This window comes from Zonotrichia albicollis, chromosome 3 (assembly GCF_047830755.1).
Source record: "Zonotrichia albicollis isolate bZonAlb1 chromosome 3, bZonAlb1.hap1, whole genome shotgun sequence".
Lineage (NCBI taxonomy): Eukaryota > Metazoa > Chordata > Aves > Passeriformes > Passerellidae > Zonotrichia > Zonotrichia albicollis.
Window position 1 is genome coordinate 33,983,379 of NC_133821.1, and position 19,500 is coordinate 34,002,878.

Sequence of the window (19,500 nt, forward strand, 5' to 3'; positions counted from 1 at the left end):
GCCACATTAGTAAAAAAATAATGGCATTGGTCATATTGAAAGGATTGAGAAATTGCTGTAAAACTCTTGGAGAAGTGTGAATGAAATATACTGATAAGATAGATAGAAATCATCTACCTCTGCCAGTATTGGAATCTACATTCAGCATGGGACATAAATGTCTGCTTTCACAGAACTAAAATACCTGAAACAAAATCAAGAAATTCAGCTCTAAAGGATTCTGTGTGAAGTTACTTGGAGGGACCAGCCAGTCCTTGGGTATTTTAATTAGCTTACCTATGGATTTAGTGGATGGGAGACAGCTATCAGTTTTGGCAACTGATAAGGGAGACAGGGCCCTCACTTATCATCACCAGCTGCAACTGGGCTGTGGGAAACCGGCAGAGATTGTTTCTAGGAACTGAGAGTTTAGAGGAGCTCTTGTACTGGAAAGGTCTGAAACACCTCACTACAGTCAGTTCTTGTCTTCCCTTCAAGGTTTTAAGCTCCTGGCTTTTAGGGCTGAGAAGGTTTGACAGTTGCTTTGGGAAATGGTGAGCAATGCACTTTCTCTGTTGCTGATTCTCATTCAGTTGTAGGTGGTTTGTTTCCTTCTCACATAATGTTATCCAGGCTTTTGAACAGGGAAAGGACTGACCAGTTGGGTGGCACTGGGTGCTTGGCTGTGCATGACTGTGCAGCCATACTGGGCCACCTACTTGGGTAGAAGATTTATTCTCTTTCTTTGCAGGGCTGCAGGTTAGTTTATGTTTCTTCAATATTATAGCTGAACTTTAGGCCTGTCAGCTCAGAGAGAGACACATTAAAAGAGAGTTCATGTTATCTTAGGCAATTTATGCAGGCAACTTCCATCTGAGTGTAATTCTCAATTTATAATTTTGAGAGCTGCACAACCCTTGTGCATTGGGAGCACAGAGCATTGTGTTTGTGTGGATTGGTTTGTGAGTGGGCATTTGAAGGTAGCTGAATGACTTGTAAGCTCTTAGTAAGCTCTGATTAATTTGAATACATTTGAAAATGCATTTGATTTCTCTCTTGGAAAGTAAAATACCTGTCAGTCACTGTAAGCCTAATGACAGAAAGCAGATAAGTGAAAGCAGAAGGAAAAACAAGGGAATGAAGACACTAGCTAAGAGGAAATAATCTTAATGGCAAGCTAGTATCCAAATGTAATCACAGAAAGCAAACTATACAATTTAACTATTCCCTCAACACATCATTGCTTTTCTGAGCTCTACGACCTTTGCATCCATTTCAGATCTCAAGTGAAATTGTGTCTGAGTTAGAGATGGGGGAAAAAATCCCAAATCCTTGACTCTCACAAATTGCCTGGTTTCTTCCAGAAAACACTTAGTAAATGGCAGCAAGCCACAGGGAGCTTGGAGAAACAGACTCTGAGTCCTGAGAAAGCACGTTGTACAGATTAGATGATGTTTTGTATAGTTGTAATTGAGGTGACAGAGAGGTGAGTTCCTGCTGTGCCTTGGGCTCTCCTTAAAGCAGTTTTTGAGGCAGTGTTGTCTGCCCAAGAATGCAGGTAGTATGTTGATCTGGAATAAAAGATGACACTACATGAATTGGTAGCATGTTTGATGTCTGCCCACAGCTAGAAAAGCACCCTATGTGCTAAAAAGAAGATTAAAAAAACCAAAACAATGCAACCCCCCCCCCCAAACAAACATGAAAATAGTATTTTATAGGAGTTGCTGCTAGAAACTGCTGACAGTTGGCTGTCAAAACCCATAAACATTCTTTTTTTCCTCATTAACTAGAAACAAGAAGGTCCTGCAGAGCATTTCACATTTTGATGGACATAGTAGTTCTCAGGGGGTATAACGTTCCACCACTCAGATCCGGCATAATTTCCCTAAGCTCTTGTTTGCACATTAAGTATTTGCTTGTGACAGCTACTTTTCATCTCAGAATAATGAAGTTCTAGTAGATCTTTAGCAATACATGTATTTCAATGGCTTCTTTTTCCCTGTTTCTCTTGCATCCTTTGTATATTAGTGAAGGAGGTTGCTAAATGAGCTATAATGTGCTGTAATTGTGTCTATTCAGACCTGTGTGGTTTTTAGTTGTGCAGTTGTCTAAGTTTACTGTTGACAATGTTTTGAAATCTGTTGTGGGGAAGACACATCTCTTAATGCCTCAAAACCTGCTAGGGCGTCTGTTGCAGATCAGGCAGGGGTTTTTTATTATTTCCACTAATTGCTTTAGACATAGTTCTGTCTTGTTTTCAGTAGTATTTTTGTAAAAGCTTTTCCCTTTTCACTCAACACTAGCACAGCCTGTAAACCTGAATTAGAATGAGGAGTTTGACATAGAGAAGTGGAGCCTTGAGTTGTGTAGAACTTCTAAACAAGTAATAGTGACACGATTAAACACTATTATCTGAGTTGATATTTCTAGAATATGTAATCAGGCTACAAAGCAGGCTGTCACAGAGAAGAATTTCAGCACTGTTGAAGCTGATAGTGCTCCTGACAGTAACATTTAGCCCAGATGATGTTCTGTGGAGACTGAAACCCTTGTTTTCTCTGTTCATCGGGGTAGCCTGGATGCTCATGAAACGATGAAGTTGTGTCTCTTCTGAGCACTTGTTTATTAGTGAAGTGCACAGAAGCCTGGTTTTTGGAAAGTAACTGGGTACTGCTCTGTCTGAAGGGCAGGGTGATGACACCCCACAGCACAAGGGGCTGTGCCCATCCACATGCTGGCCCTTGGGCTTTGTGTCTCCCAGGGATCCCTGAGGTTTGCTGACACCAGCACCCCTGTACAGCCCCACTGCCAGGACCTTCTGAATCTTAGTTTGCTTTGAATTTTCAGATAATTAATCAAAACTAGAAATATTTGAGAGTGCCCAGAAGGCATGTGACCTTAGCTGGAGAGAAACTTGTTCCTCTTCACAAGCAGAAATGAAATTCTGCTGTTATAGACGTTAAAGCTAGAGAGAACTTAATGACATCTGCAACATTATTGCACATTCTCTTGATCCTGTATTTAATGAGAAGGTAGGACCAGTGATTCCCTTCTTTCTGACAAGCCATCCCATAAACTTGCAAAAGCCACAGGCTCCTTTTGCCCTGACACCTGCTAATACACTGCTGTAGGGAGTCCTCATCATCACACTCTACGTTGATCACGTGCAGCTTTTGTTTCTTTAACATCAGTGTCAAAAGCATTTTTATTGTTGAGCCTTCTGTCTCTTTCCATTTTCTCTACCCTTTTGCTTCTTAAAAAAAAAAAAAAAAAAAAAAGGAAGAAAGATTGGATCCAATTTTCATCAGACTAACATCAGCCTGAAGATATTTTCATCAGTTCTTGGCAGATCCTGGATGGACTGTGTAATAATGAATGCCTCTTCATGATTGTTTTCCTCACGCTTAAGTTCATTTTCTGTGAGCACTGTATGAAGTAATTTTAAGCTTTTAATTGTTTATGATATTTGGCACTTTCAGACTCTGGGAATGTTTCTGTATCTATGAAAGAGAATTATTAAGCACCAGAGAAAAATGCCATGCTACTTGCTGCTGTGCTGAGGAAGACCTGCCAAATCTTGCAGTATTTGTGCATGCTATAGAGGTGGAAAGAAGGGAAGCTGGCAGAGCTAATAATAGCAGCAGCTTTGTGGCTAGAAACCTCATAATTGTAACTCCATGATGACAGTCTGATTCAAAACATGATGAAATCCTACTTCTATCTATTCTAAATCCTACTTCTATCTATTCCTGTGGGCCTTGGATCAGTCCTTACAAATCAAAGTTGAAAAAAACCTTGGATGTTTTTGCACAAGACTAAAAGATCCTTTCATATCAGGTGCAGGCAGGTGTCTTTCAGTATTTGCAGGGGAGGGTTTTCAGTACATTCACAATATGTCTAAATGTAGCACCCCCTGATCTTTAAGTCTGTCTCATGCAGTGTTGGCATGCAAGTCCAAAATCTGGTGGCTAATGCATCATTCCTGCCTTGCCCTTCTGTTGATTGCCTTTCTGGCAATGTGAGGAGAGGCAAAGAACATGGGCTTGCCATGACTTGGCAGGCAGCACCCTCCTGGTGGGGGTTGTGAACAACCAACAGTTCGTGACAAGAACAGCTACTGACAGTGGACAACATAGTAGAGCACCTCTCCCATGAGGAAAGGCTGAGAGAAGTAAGAGGCTGAGAAGTTCAGCCTGGAGAAAAGAAGATTTGGGGCAACCTCACTGTAGTCTGCCAGTACCTGAAGGGAATCTACAAGAATGATGGAGAAGGACTTCCTAAAAGAGCCTGTAGTGACAGGACTCAACTCATGGATTCAAACTAAAGAAAGTAGGTTTCGATTAGATAATAGGAAAAAATTCTTCACTGTGAGGGTTGCCAGAAAAGCTGAGAATGCCCCATTCCTGGAAGCATTCAAGGCCAGGTTGGCTGGAGCTCTGAGCAATCTGGTCTAGCGAAAGCTGTCTCTGCCCATGGCAGAGAGGTTGGAACTGGACGATCTTTAAGGTCCCTTCCAACCCAAACCATTCTATGATTCTATAATTCTATTATTCAATGAAACTTAGCCTTGAATCAAAAAGTGAAGCAATGTTTCATCTAGATGTCATGATGGATTCCTTATTGCCATCAAACTGGATGTTTTTCTAAAAGATGCAATCTAGTGGTAACAAGATTCCTTCCAGGGAATGCCCCTTCAGAGCAATCCTATGGCCTGCCTTAATCTTGGGGGTCACAATGCCATTTGTTCTCCTGGTCTTATCATAAAGAAATTATGAAAGTCATATTTGCAAATAATGTCCACACTCTGTTATTTAAATGATGCTTGGGTTTCAGTGCTGAGCACAGTAAAATTCTTGTAACAGTTGCTGGGCAATCCACATTTGACAACCAAGTATTCAATTATGTCTACTTCATTTTTTTAATATGTTGACTTTAATTTGTAAAAACATTTATTCTGGAAATACAACTTGAAAATTCTATGATGATTCAAAAGAGACAGACTTAAGTGACTTCACCCAAAGTCACTGAAGACTTCACAACTAGATAATACTGAGGAAAGGGAAAAGTGCTTGGTATAACGCTTTCTCTCTTGGACAGAACTCCTGCACAGGCAGGACTGTGGTCACAGAGAGCATTCTGTCATAGATCTGTAGGGATACAGAGGAGCAGGAGTGCACCAGGAACGTGTCAGTGCATTTCTCCACTTGTCTCTGAGTGAATTTTCTAAAAAATGAAATTGTTGTAGAGCCATCATCACTGCATGTCTTGGTTAAATGTTCATACAATTGCAAGAATCTGTGCCTAACAGGGCTGTTTTTCAAGGTTTTGGCAAATCTAGGCTGATACCTCCACAATACTCCAACTTCTGGCAGCTTGGGCAGCTTCCCTGTGGAGGTACAAGATTCAGCACCTTTTTAATAAAAGCAGAATTATGAAATGAGACTTGAGAGTGGAGGTGTGAAATATGCAGCTTTAGGCCTGGTGTTTAAATTTCATGTTATTTCATCTCAATTCAGGTTCTTGGTCCATCTTTTGGGTTTTGACATACTGTTAAAATGCTCCCACTAAGTTTTTTCTGTGGGACCTGTGTGCTTAGGTCTTGAAGAGTGCAGTGTTCTGGAGAACTGCATAACTTGTGAAGTCCCCTGTGTTTGAGCAGTGTATGATACATGGGCTAGGAGATTTTGAGGGTGTAAAGCTCTGTCCCTTCCCAGACAGACATGAATGCTTGGAGAAAGGGTTAAGGAGGTAGTTCTAAAAGCTAGCTTGGGATATTTTCAACAATATTTTGGGTTTAAACTTTGAATAAGGTCAAATTTGTAGCCCTATCAAATTCCATATGAAAAAGTAGGTCCAGACTTCTCTTCCTTATAACAAATAAAATCTATTTTCTTTTCCTTTGTACTCTTACTGCTTGTGGGAGCAGGTGTACATCCATTGGCATACCAGCCAGATTTTCTGAATAACTTGGCTGCTGCTGAAAATAAACAACTTGAAAACGATATTTTCCTTAGCATTTATAAGAAAAGAGTCAACTGTAAAGTTATGTGTATTTTTGTTTATAAGGAGCATTTAATCTTAAAAAAAAGGCAGAAAAAAAATCCAAAGTGGAGTTTATGAATGCATTTTCAATTACTGCAGAGTTTTGCATAGCTGTAATATTTTTGCTTACAACATAAATATGGAGCTGTCTGGAAAAAACTTCAGCACTGGGGAACTTGCAGAAAGGGAGACAAGGGACAGCTTTGTCTGAGCTTCCCAAAGAGAAGTTGCTCTCTCAGCTGTTTCTCCAGTGTCTCAGGAGTCAGGTAAAAAGAGCCAGCCCAAGAGTTGGAGGGATGTCCCCTGGCAAATGTGTGTATGTTTGACTTGCACTGTGTGAGCACAGCTTGCCACATAAATGTGTACCTGTAGAAGATGTCAGGCAGGGTGGGAGACCCAAGGGCTGCATTTCTGCATTCATGCAGTGGCTGCTGCCCTGGTGCACTTCCTTTGGAGCTGGTGTAAGGTCTTGTGGAAAATGGAAATCAGGGATGTGGTGGCAGTACCCATGGCAAAGGCAGTGTTTATACATCTCCTTCTACACACATTCCTGCTCCTGCTGCAGTGGGATCTCCCGAAGGCAAAGCAGGGAAGGTGTGTTTGGGTCTCTCAGGCTGGCCACCACACAGTGGGAAGGCTGATGGCAGCTCCTCCATGGCCAAGGATGCCTGGCATCCAAAGGGGGCTCTCCAGGCAGTGCCATGGAGAGCAGTGGGGGCTGTGGGTGGGTGAGTGCTGCCAACAGCTTGTCCATCAGTGCTCACCTTTCTGCATTTGCTGGTAAATTTATTGTGTCCTCCACCACAGAGATCATGCTACTAACTGCTTGAGGTGCAGTGGCTAGGGCTAATATGGACTGGGCCAGGCTGTTAATGTGGGATTGATTGCTTGAGACTTGGTAATTGCTGTCTCTCCTGCATGGTGTTGTAGCAGAGACAGCTTCTGTCACAACTTTCCCATTTATGTTGCAAAAACCAGGCATTAAATAGCAAGAGATGCTCAAGTACTTTGCAGACAAGTGCTGACTGGGCTGTGTGGAGCAGGGTCTGGCCTAGACATGGACTCTGCAAAGCATCCTGGCCTCTGGGTCTGAAAAGCCTTCCCTGATGATCCCTGTGAGTGTGACCACTACACCAGTCAGTCACACATCCCTTCTGAGCATTTAAGGCAAGTCCTGATCCATAGGTCCGACCAAGACAACATGCTCATGTACAGAGTGAGCCCTGTTAGCTACATCTGGCACAGATGTGGATATCCACACCTAACAGACAAACCCCAGAAGAGGGAAGGCTTAGGGACACAGAGTTTTGCAGGGACAAATTGACCTGCCTTGGTCAGGTGGCTGCCTTGGTGTGCTGGGGCTTTGTGCCCCCAGAGCCAGCCTCAGGATGCTGCTGAGTGAGCCCCTGGGACCCTGCCTGGCATCACTTGGCTCCAGCAGAGCAAGAGGGGCAGTTGCCCTAACACTGGGCTGGCACTGATCCCTCACTTAAAGTGGGAAACTGCCAGTGTGTGGGAAGCTATTGGCCTGCAGGATTGCATTGAATTCCCTTCACTGTGAGTGCTATTCTTTCACTTCTAAGAATTACACTGCTTTGTCCACTTTCTACTGAGCTCATTGCAAGTGAGTTTCCTGGAGGGAAGAAAAAAAAGACTGTCAAGTACCCTGTTTTCTTATTCTTATCTCATATTTAGTTTCATAATTACAGCTTGGAAATAAAATATCCTTCCTGCTAATTTTATTCTTTTGTATTTAGGAAATGCTGCCAAGTCTGACAACTTCTTCCTTCCAAAGATGCACTGTTAAGATGGTTTTTTCCCTGCTTCACAATGACAAAACTGTCAAGAAGCATTGGAGTCTGGAGAAACATTCATTTTGTGTGTGCCAGTGAAGAAGTGCTTATTAACTTTAGTTTAATTTAAATTTGTCTGCAACAGAGGGATGGGTTTATTTACACATTTCCTAATAATGATTTAAATCTCAAAGTTATTTCTGCATTGAAGTGTAAGGTCTTTAAGTGGATTTTCCCCAAAGCAGCTAAAGGGATTAGGTATCAATGTTCAGTAGAAGCTGTGGGCTGCATCTTTTACCCTCTGTATTGCAAACTTTAGCTTTGGGGACCTCTCATTTTCAAATTAGGCTACTTACTGGTTCTTCATTGGCCTGGAAAATGCCAATACTAATGTAAAATGCACAGACTTTTTGAAGGGAATGCATTTCCATCACATGCAAGGAAGAAACCTTGCATGGCTACAGGTTGAGATGCTGTGAGGCTTTTTTCAGTAGAAGCCTCATAGCATCTCAACCTGTGGGAGGGATCCTTGGGCTGCTCCTGTAGAGATCACTTAGCCTTAGAGGCTCAGGAAGATATAATTAGGAGGGTAGATGGAAAATTAATGCTTCTTTGTGCAAAAATGTTCTCTTTTGCATAGAAATAAAGAGATAAATTAAGGCATGAAGCTCTACAAGCTTCTGAGGTAATCAAGCCATGAGCAACTACCCCATGTCTTGCCAAGCCTATCTCCCATTGTCCTTATGCCCCTGGCTTTGGGATTGACTCAAGCTTTGCATCCTTAAACTGTGTGTTGCTTCTAAAAGAATATGTGGGAGGAAGGGAGGGCAAGAAGCACTTTGCAAACTGCTGTTGAAGAGTCCAGAGTAGTCTCTGCTGTACTGGCACCACGAGTGGCCAAGCTGCACTGAAATAGTATCAGATCATTTGCAGTGAGTGAGCTCTGAGATGAGACTGATGGGAATGGCTCTGTAACATTAGAAACTTGGTACTGAACCATATAGTCAGGAAAATGAATACAAGAAGTCACTTTTTAACACAAAATAGAACAAGTATTTTCCTGGGATCTTTATATTTACAATGGCACTGCCTTACTCTGACTGTCAGAGCTGGAGAAGTATTTTTCTTCTGGTTTTTTTTCTTTTTGGTATTATAAGACAGATGGTGTCTGCTCTTAAATAATGAAATAAGCCACATTCCACACAACGTAAGACATTTGAAAATGTTGCTATAAATGTGCAGAGGTTGTGCAAGTCTCAGTTAAAATAGATTCTTTCAAACAATTCTTTCTCCAACTTTTCGCCCTTAACAAGCGTGCAGTTAATCACAGAGTGAAATCTCTTTCTCCCTGTAGATTGTGTTCCGGAAAATCAGCGACGTCAAGCGGGAAGAAGAGGAGAGGATGAAGAGGAAGAACGAAGCGCCCCTGATCTTGCCCCCGGACCACCCGGTGCGGCGGCTGTTCCAGCGGTTCAGGCAGCAGAAGGAAGCGCGGCTCGCGGCAGAGAGGGGCCGCGATCCGGACGAGCTGGATGTGGAGAAGGGCAATGCCATCGGGGAGCAGTCCTCCGCTCGCACCGTGGTCAAGGCCAGCGTGGTGACGGTCCGGGAGAGCCCAGCGACGCCCGTGTCCTACCAGCCCGCCTCCACCTCCGCGGCCTCCGACCAGGCCAAGCTGCAGGCCCCGCCGGCGGAGCACGCGGCCTGCAAGGCCTCGGGGGAGTACCCCCGGCGCAAAGGCTGGGCCAAGTTCAAGGAGGCCTGTGGGAAGGGCGAAGACTGGAACAAGGTCTCTAAAGCAGAGTCCATGGAGACTTTACCTGAGAGAACTAAAGCTTCAGGAGAAGCTACCCTGAAGAAGACAGACTCTTGTGACAGCGGCATTACAAAAAGTGACTTGCGCTTGGATAACGCTGGGGAGACGAGAAGCCCGCAGGACCACAGCCCGGTCCTCACCGAGGTCAAGCATTCCTTTTATCCCATCCCAGAACAGACTCTTCAGGCCACCATGCTAGAAGTGAAGCATGAGTTGAAAGAGGACATCAAGGCTTTAAACACAAAAATGACCAATATAGAAAACCAGCTTGCTGAGATACTTAGGATATTGACCTCAAGAAGAAGCTCCCAGTCACCCCAGGAGTTGTTTGAAATATCGAGGCCCCAGTCTCCAGAATCAGAAAAAGACGTGTTTGGAGCTAGCTGAGGTGTTTCTTTTTAAAAACAAACAAACCAACAAACAAAGAAACAGCCCCCTAACACTTTACATTTAATCTTTCTTGAAAACAAATGAGGGATCTGTTCACTAAGCATGTTCCCTCTGTCTAAAAAGGTATGGTAACAGGAATTGCAACCTCATGTCAAGATGGCAGCTGACTTTGAAGCCTTTTTGACAGCAAGGGTACAGTTTCTAAAGTTTTTCTTTCCTCCCTTTGTCCTCATTCCCCCCCCCCCCCCCCCAGGCCCCTTCTCTCCCTCGGGATGTTCGAATAAGAATTCTGACAGCAGCAGCCATCCCCGTGAGCCCCAGGTGATCTCTGAGGTTTTTGGAGCATGCCTTATGTCCTTAGCTCGGGTTATGCCTATATGAATAAGCACTTGCCAGGGTGCTTATCTTTTCAGTGTTTGGTGGGTTGTTTGTTTTTTCGTTTTGTTGCTGCTGTCACTGTCTCAGTCACCTCTACAACATGTTGGATGTCACAGTATATTTTCATAAAGCTGTAATAATGCAAAGAGCAGTAGGAGACATGTATTTTATTGTGTGCTTAAGTTTCTTTTGGGTAGTCAAGGAAGGGCTAATAAGATGAAAAAAAAATTGTGGTTTTTAATTTCAAACTGACATACTGCTAAAACAATTACATTTGGCAACATCTTCAAAAATAGCCACAGTATTTCAGATCTATTAATAAATGGGACCTTCCTCAATCATTCACTGAATCAAAGATATGTTTTTTTCAAACCTTTTTATGTTTTTTCAAAAAACTTCTCTTCTGTCTCAGATGTCTTTCAACATTTGATACTTCTGCTTTCAACTCCAGCTGCTGGAGGGTTGGGTGTGAAGTGTCTCAGCACAACATATTTGAAACATCACTAACAGGTCCTGCAGATTTGCCTCCCAATGAAAATATACTGTGGCATTTATGTCCTGTTCTGCTACGAATCTGCTCTTTTAATTCTTGTTATATTATTATTCAGAAGTTTCTGTTTTGATAATATTCATTGAAGCCAAAGGCTTTCACAGAATTTTTAACAGTGCCAGACAGTGGCATTTTCCTCTACATCCAGGTGTATTGTTCCTGATCTAATCTAGCTTGGAAGCAAATGGATAGTAGAGACAGAAATTCAGTGCTTACTGTATGCAAGTGCTATTGTAGCAAGGAAACAAAGAGATCTGCTTCTTAAAGAAGGAGATGTTTCCAAAACTTATATTTTCATAACTTTTTTCAGAGGAAGATTGAAGCACTTTACCAAAACTATTCTTCATTATTCATATAGGGTAACATAGATGGTATCACGACTTGTGTTCTCACCTTGGGATACAGGTGTATATTCACAGTACATTCACTCCACTGAGCTGGTATGTTCACTGGTTAACAGTAGCTTAGATCTCAGAAGCATGGTGCCATACCACACTTTAAGGGGTTTTCATCTTTCATGTCAACTGGTCTTAACACTGTGTGTGTTAAATCTCATTCTTTTTCCTTGGTACTAAGTCATTTACAAAGAAACACGGGATTTTTTGGTTGGAAGATTTTTGTTCATGTTAAGTACAGAAGAGCAAGGAACACAATCAATTTTAGTGATTTCTGCTGGCCTGATGCTTGCACAGGGCAGTGCAGAACAGTGCCAGACATCCCTGGGGAGCTGGGACGTCCACAGATGACTGGCACAGTGGTGAGGCTGTGCCTTGCAAAGCTCCCAGCTCAGGTCCTGCTGTCAGGAGTGGTTGTTTCTACCTGTTCCTGCAGTAACTGCCCTTGCTCTCAAAGATAACAATTATTCCAGGCCAGCACCACCATTTCTTAGTCCAGAGGCAGGTGGTTTAGGATTGGCTTTTATTGCCTTTCTCCTTGGTTTGGTATGGAGGTACCCACAGACTGTGAATTCATACCCAAGGATTTAAATACTCCTGAAAAACAACTCCCAGGTTCATATCTGTAGGTTACCTTCTTCCCTCCCACAAGGAAATGCAAGCAGGGAGATGAGTTGCTCTGAAACCAAGAAGGTACTTCCTTAACTTATTTCCAGTTCCATGTTTAGGTTTTTCCAGTGGTACCTGGTGTCGTTTCCAGTTGCTCACTGCAGACCTGCAGTGCTGAGGAAGGCACTCTCTGACCAAAGCCACGCTTTGTGTTTGGTGCTTTAGTCACTCTAAGTGGCAGCAGGTACCTGCAACAGCAGTGGCATGGCTGCCACAGAAACCCATCCATCCACAGTTTCTGTGAGAAACCCATCCATCCAGAGTTTCTGTGAAGAACTTTGTCATGATTTTTTTTCTTTCTGGTCTTCTTAGACAGTAATTACTACCTAAGTAAACCCCAGGTGTACTGATACACAAGGATTTGTAACTGATTTTCAGCAAGTTTTTAGAGACTGCCTTGGAGTCAGTTTCCTGATCCAGGCAAATTCCTCACCAGCATGACATTCACAACACTTCTCTTCATAAAGGTTTTGAAAGGCTAAAGGTCTTAGCAAGTCCTTTGTGAAAGTGTCACCCATTTACCTGCAGCTGGATAAACATGGACCTGAGCTTATCCCAGGTGGATAAGGGAGGAAATGTTTACAGCCTCCCAAGAATGTGCCTAGTATCTCCAGAACTGCAGTGCAAACCTAAAAGTAAATGTGCAGTTGCAGGTTACCAGCCCTTTGTTGCTGATACTGAATTGAATTGTTTCTCAGTGATATTTTTGTGTGCCCTCAGGGATATGTCAAAGGTTATTCTGCTGTTGTTGATTGCCCAGCCTGGAATCCCACCAGGACCAGCCCCAGAAGCCCCCTAATTGTAATAATTGCCCAAGCTGTGAACACAGGCAGACAAGTCCCCATTTTCTGGGGATGCTCCTTGCGTAGCCTGATGCTCAGAATGATACCAAACTCCTCCCCACCCTGTATAACAGTGATTGGGTGAACCCAGTCCTTTTCTAAGGCTTTTTTCAGGCTCTTACAATGGCCTATAAAGACATTTATTATTTGTAAAGCCCTCAAAGATTGTAACACACATCTGAATTCTACTTAAAACTTACTGTCTTTGAAGATTATGGCCTAATTTAACTTTGCTATGGTCAGGAAATGGCAGAGAAACTCTGCTTGCTCCTTACAATGACATTTCAGGGTGTCTGCTCCAGGTGAGCCCTGACAGGAGTCAGTGCCAGTCAGACCTGCACAGCTGTAACTGAGATTAGGCCCATTATTATGAACTGTCAGGCACTAACACTGGTTGTAGAAGAGTACATCATCCCTCAGCAACCTGTATTTGTTGTAAGAGAATTTGAAAAAAATTACCATCTAGGATGAGTTTTGGAGTTTGGATTCCCTGGACTATTGAGTGGTTAAAAAATTAACAAATCCATGCCCACTCCTTTGAACCCCAAGCTAATCTGAACCTGTGCTATGGTGCTCAGGCTCTGCTGATGCAGCACTTTTCCTTTAAAGAGTGGCAAAAAGCCCCTGTGTTACAAGTCTGTCTTTCTCCACTGAGCCTTACACTCAGACAGATGCCTATGGCTGGATGGCATGTGGACCCATCAGAATTGTTATTAGTTCTTTGATTTTATTTGTCAGCTTTTCCTATTTCTCTTGTTCTCTCTACATGTTGGCTAAGCCTTTTCACTTAATTATTTTCCAGCTTAGAACTGAAGGATCTCTGAAAATAAGACTCTGCCCCTTCACAAGGAAATGCTTGTAGATGGTATAACAAAAAAACCCAAACAAAAACCAAAGCCTCAGTCTTGACTGTGTTCTGGCATAGTGCTTCTGCCATTTAACAACCTGCTAAACGACCTGCATCATTCTAAAGGAGATGATGTGTTCCATTCTGACTATATGGTGTAATTAAATTCCAGCGAAAAGAAGGTAGTTGAGGGAAGGAGCCTGTATTATGATTTGGTCAAATGGGAACTTCTGAAAGTTCATGCTTAAATGGTTACAAAGAATACAAATATGCAGCATATGAAAAAGGATTAAAAAAGCAAACCCCAGCCCTCACCCTTACCTTGTTCAGATACATTTACTTCTGTCTGGTATTACAAGTATACTTGTGAAAACACCATTCTTCCTTTAAATCTCTTCCACAGTTCTGCCCTGAGCCCCAGCGAACACCCTGTTAAACAGCTCCGGAGGCGATGCTCTGTTTCTGCAGCACTTCCCTTAATGAACTGAACAAGATACTTACTGTGACTATCTGGTGATATATTTTCAATCACTCTTAACCAATCTGTGAAAAAATTGACGACATAATTTGTCTTTGCTATATAAACAACGAGGTGTATGATTACGCTTGTGCAGATGCGTGTACATACACACATATATATATGTAAGATCTGTGTATAGATAAGTCTATGGATTGCATTTCTGTTAAGTAAAAGCACATTCCTCATCGATTCCAGTCCAAGAGGGGAGCTTAAATCTTCCCAGCAGACATCCACTGAGTGTCTTGTTAGTGTCTTGTTTGTTAACTGTTGAACTTTTAAGGCCATGAATTTTGATTTTTCTAGCTGGCCTCAACTTCATACTGTGAGTCTGGTAAATAGTGTGACTAAGAGAAGATCTGGTGAGGGTCATGATAGTCAGGAAAGAGAAATCCCTGTGAAACTGCAAAAAATGCTGTGTCCTAGTTGGTGGGGATAAGGCTTAGAAGCTGGTGTTGCTCACAGTATCTCTGAAGCCAAGCTGCCCTGGTAGTGTTCATCATGGCTTTTCCTGCAAGAGAGATGGTGGAATAGATGGATTTATTTTTTTCTGGTACCAGGGGCTGTCTCAAAGGTGCTGAGCCTATCCTTCTTCTCATGGGCAGCATAACACATGGTTGCTGCAGCTCTGCTTTCTTGTCCTGGTGTTACGTGGCAAAAAGCATCTTCTACTGAATTTTTCATTTCCACATAGTCTCCTGTGGGTGTATTGGCAATAACAAAGTCTGTGTTTTTTCTGCACTTGTGATACATCAAGACAAACCTTTCAGAGAGAGTCCCATGCAGGGGGAGCTCCAGAAATTTGAGGTGAGGCACAGTAGGATACTGTATCCTCCAATCTGACATAATTTTGACCACATTGTTGTGGGAAGCATTGATTCAATTAAATAAAAATAAAGCTTTTTTTGCAATAAGATATATCCAGCATTTAGCCTTAAGACCCTTTCATAAGTGATATAATTCAAACTGTGATTCCATTCTTCTTCCTTCTTAATGTTCTGTAGTATTTACAGTGTTGCCTAAAGATGAAGCACTTTGATTAGCTTTCTAAGTCTAATGGAAATCACTTGCTGGTAATCACATTTCTTTCTCCACTTATTGCCTTCTTATTAGGATAATTAATTACTCCAATTGCCCTCTCCCCTCATAAAACAAAGAGACATAGATATTGTCTAAACACTTTTGTATATCAGGGAGCCAACCCGTCATATTGCAAAAGTGTTTCAGAGGCTTTTACAGATCAACAAAGCTAATGTGAATTTACCTGCAACTGTAATTTGTTTCAAGCTGATTGTTGAGTGTTGTGTAAACATATTTGATGTGTAATCCCAGAACATCTCTGTAACTGGATCCAAATGCCTAATGTTAACAAAACAGTTCGGGGTTTTCACTAACTGTTCTGAAAGGCTCACGGGTTTCTTTCTTCTTCCCACAAAATCTGTGACCACTAACATAGAAAAAGAATAATTTTAGCTGTAGATGAAAGAAGTTCAATAATCTTGTATCAGGATGAACTGCTATATAAAGAAATACCAAGTTTTCCAATGAATGTGTTATATTACTGTACCTACATACAATCAATATTTGTACATCTGTTGGAGACCTGTCTGCGTTTCAATATTTAGCCACCACTGCATGGACACTTGATTGATATGCAGTTAATGCAGTTGCTTTGGCGCTTTTCAATGTACTTCACTTGTTTTTATCCTTTCAGAAATCCACCAAATACTCTCAGTTCTTTTTCTTTGCATTTGTCACTTTGTTCAATGAAGCATGACTAGAAACAGAGAATGAGTAGATACTATTTTTGTGGTCAGCAAAGCAGCTGCCAGTAGATAGACATTGTGTGTATGTATGTATACACACTGTCTGGGAATGTTTCAGATTCAAATGCAGCCACCTCCATTAATGATATCCCTAGTCAACATTTTTAAACAAGCACAAATAATATTTGTAAAAAAAGAAGTTTAATTTTATTTATTATAGTAATAAACTATTTTATACATTACAGTTGCTTTGGTGTGCTTTTCTCTGTGTTGAATATGTAAGATCAGCAAGGTGGTTTTAAATTACTCTCTGGAACTTCTGGCTAGCAATATTGTTGCTAATGGTTTGTATCTCAAGTGTTATCAATGGAGCAGTGGGATATTATTGCTTTGGTTGTAAATGATTCAGGTTGTTTTTCAGATTTCTTTCTGCTGTGTATCAGTGCAAAGGGATTCACATTTCCAGGCTCACTGTAAACTAAACTCAGATGCCCTTTAAAGTGAATTTCCTGACACCCCAGGCAGTGTCCTGTGCTGTGCACCTCAGTCTAGCCCAGGTATCTGCTGAGCAAAATGAGATCACCAGAGATCATCACAGGCTGTGGCCTGTCAGAAATTATTATCCCATGCCCTGAAGGCACACATGTCTGTAGTTGGTCTGTGTTTTAGACTGTGTTCACTGCTGCAGTATCTGAGAACTTTTACAAAACTCATGGAAACCAGAGATCAAAGAACCTTCTGCTTTCCTGTCACCTGCTTGCAGAAGAACGTGACCTCACCATGGACCTACACAAAGACAAACCCCTCAGAGGGAGCCCCTGGCAGTGACACTGCTGCAACAGGCAGCAATGAATATTATTTTCTTGGCTACCTCAGCAAAGGAATCAATAACCAAAGGTCATGGGGATGGGAGATCCTTTCAGATCAGGAGGGACACACGTGACAGGATCCCAGCCAGCAGTCATTCCTGCAGGCCAGAGGCCGTGCTGGAAGTGCATACAAAGTTTTAGTCTTCAGGGTGTCAGCCTGGGCCCTGTGAGCTTTGCAGCCAATTCTGTGGCTCATTGTCCATCCTCTCCCCCAAGGGCCTGGTGAATGTGGCTGTCACCAAGACCCTCCATGGGATTGTGGATCTCATCTCCAAAAGAACAGCAGTGCAGCAGGAGCTGTCAGAGTGCTGAGCTGGGGTGGAACTGCACGGAGAGCAGCACAATGAGGAGCTATTTTTAGCAGCATTTCTGCATCCTCTGTCCTGTGTGCTGTGACAGGAGCTCTCGTCACTTGCACTGTTTCTCTGGCCAGGGTGAAAATCCAGCGTTCTTTTGCATCATGTTATACAGTGTCCTTATCCTTACTAGAAAAGGGAAAATTACCATAGTGAGGGCATGTACTTTCACTTGGGTTTTTCTGTTTTGTTGTGTGGGGTATCTTTTTGTTTTATTTTGGTTGTGGGTTGGTGGTTTTTTTTGGGTGGTTTTTTGGTTGGTTGGTTGGGGGTTTTTTTGTAGTTTTTTTTTCTTTTGAGGTCTCTAGAGGCTGTTGTTCTCATTTTCTGAATTCTTTATTATTGTCTTTGCTACTGCATTCTTTGCAGCCTCTCTGGCAGTGCTCCAAGCCTCAGTGAGCACAGGAGGGGTAACACCAGCCACACAGTGTTCCCCATCAGAGTTTCTCTCCCCCCAGCAGCCCCACAGCATTTCAAACCAAGGGTAATTACCTACAGCAGTTTTTGCTCGGATTTAGGTGGTAGATTGCAAGGGCTGGTGTTGTGCACGCTGCCCACCCCCCTGTGCTCAGCTGGGCAGCAGCAGCCCCAGCAGCTGGGAGCAGCCCCAGGCCACCTGCACCAGCCCCTGCTCCTCAGCCCCTCCACCTGGGAGCGCAGGCACAGCAGGGACAGGAGGTTTCTAAAGCACAGGCTGGGTGCTGTGGCTTCTGGTTTTTCTCAGAAATAGCTGCAGGTTCCTCTGCTTGGTTATGAGTTAGTGTGCAGCTGCTGGGGACCCCTGCCAGGGGGTGTGTGGTCCTGGGGCAGCAGCAGGAACTCCTGGGGACAGTCAGCAATGCTTCAGCTTGTGGGGAGGTGGGTGCTGCCTACACAGTTTTAAGTTCTGCACTTGGCAATGGAGGCTCTTTGGTTGCTCTGTGGTGCATTTTAGTGTCTGTGTTAAACTTGGAAGCACTCTGGTGCTTTTTTGCAATGGGATAAAGACAATCAGCATAATCCAGCTCCTCTGTGCTGTGAGAGCCAGTGGCACTGAACTGCAGCAAATTCCTCCCCTCACACATGTGTGCAATAGCAATGGGGTTTATTTGCTCCCAGAGCACTGAGGAAACATCAAAACTATTCCTGTTCAGCGTGTGCCTGGTGCAGGGCAATGCTCAGGAGACCCCACCCAAACTCAGGGAGAGCACTGGGCCCCTCACCCAGTGGGAAGTGCCCACTGTGCCCCAACCCTGAGGCTGAGGAGCTGCTCTCTGTGCTTGCCTTCTGCTCCAGGAGTTGGGCTGGTTAGAGAGGCTGTGTATCCAACCAGAAAATGCTGGGAAGGATGCTGTGTTGCTATGGTATTTATTGCTGCCAGTGGTGTCAGGGGTTTAATTGCAACACACATATAGAGAATCTCAGCCAATACAAGTCTTTTTCACCTAGAAGATTGAGTCTGTGCTTCTTTCATTCTAATTCACCACAACTTCTGTGTTGGTATGTGGCAGCTGGGGGAATTAACCTTTCCTGTTTGTGAAAGACAGGATGAGTAAAAACCTATGAGAAATCCAAAAAAGGCATTAGGGAAAGTGAACTTCTGAAGTCTGTCAGAAGTAGCTATCAAGACGCTCATGCACAGCTGTATCTGTAAAATACATGTGCTCAAGCCTTGTCTTTTTGGTTTTTTTTTTCCTTTCCTTTTCCATTTCCATTCCTGCTTTCCCCTTCCTAATTAAGTTCAAGTCCTTATGTAGCACAGCCAAATTCAAATTTAAGTTGCACCATGGCACAGGTGTGGGTTTAAAACAAGCTTAACTTTGGCAGCTCCATCCATCATTACCAATTCCAAAGCTTTCTCCCTGCAGCCCCACTTTAAGTACTTATGGAGGCAGGAGTGTCTGAGAAACCTTGAAGATGTTTTGGCTCTTTTTAAGCCTTGCTCTCTTGTAGAGATTTTCTTGAAGATGTTTCTGTTCAGGTGGATGGGGGAAAGTATGAGCTTTGCTGTTAATTCCCACCTGGGGGGGACACAGAGCACCTGTAAATGTCACTGCAGTTTCTATGTGCACATCCCAGGGGGTTGTGCTTTTGCACTGGAACTTCCTTCCACATTCCCAATGTCCCAGCTTACAAAACTCTGCTGGAGTATCTATTACACATGTGGATTTTCTATAAAAGGAAGTTTATGGCCTCTTCTTCATCAGGGGCTGCCACTGGGGGGAAATGCTAAGCAGCAGCAGCAGCAGCAGCACAGGGAGTGAGTGCACCACTGAGCCTGGGAGCTGCTGTGTGCTCAGCAAGGGGAC

At 43.1% G+C, this 19,500-nt stretch overlaps 1 protein-coding gene across 3 annotated transcripts in view; it reads left to right on the plus strand.

Moving 5' to 3' along the window:
• Nucleotides 1-16,229, plus strand: part of KCNH1 (potassium voltage-gated channel subfamily H member 1) — a 183,499-nt gene extending 167,270 nt beyond the window's left edge. Inside the window, exons 11-13 of one of the 3 annotated variants that reach the window (XM_074537119.1) lie at nucleotides 9,172-10,146; nucleotides 10,277-10,344; nucleotides 14,108-16,229. In XM_074537119.1, the coding sequence (XP_074393220.1) occupies nucleotides 9,172-10,020 (849 nt within the window). In that variant the 3' untranslated portion in view covers nucleotides 10,021-10,146; nucleotides 10,277-10,344; nucleotides 14,108-16,229. Of the gene's footprint in view, nucleotides 1-9,171; nucleotides 10,216-10,276 lie in introns of all 3 variants that reach the window. The other 2 variants (XM_074537118.1, XM_074537117.1) reach the window with 2 other exon arrangements.
• The last annotated feature ends 3,271 nt before the right edge of the window (nucleotides 16,230-19,500 follow it).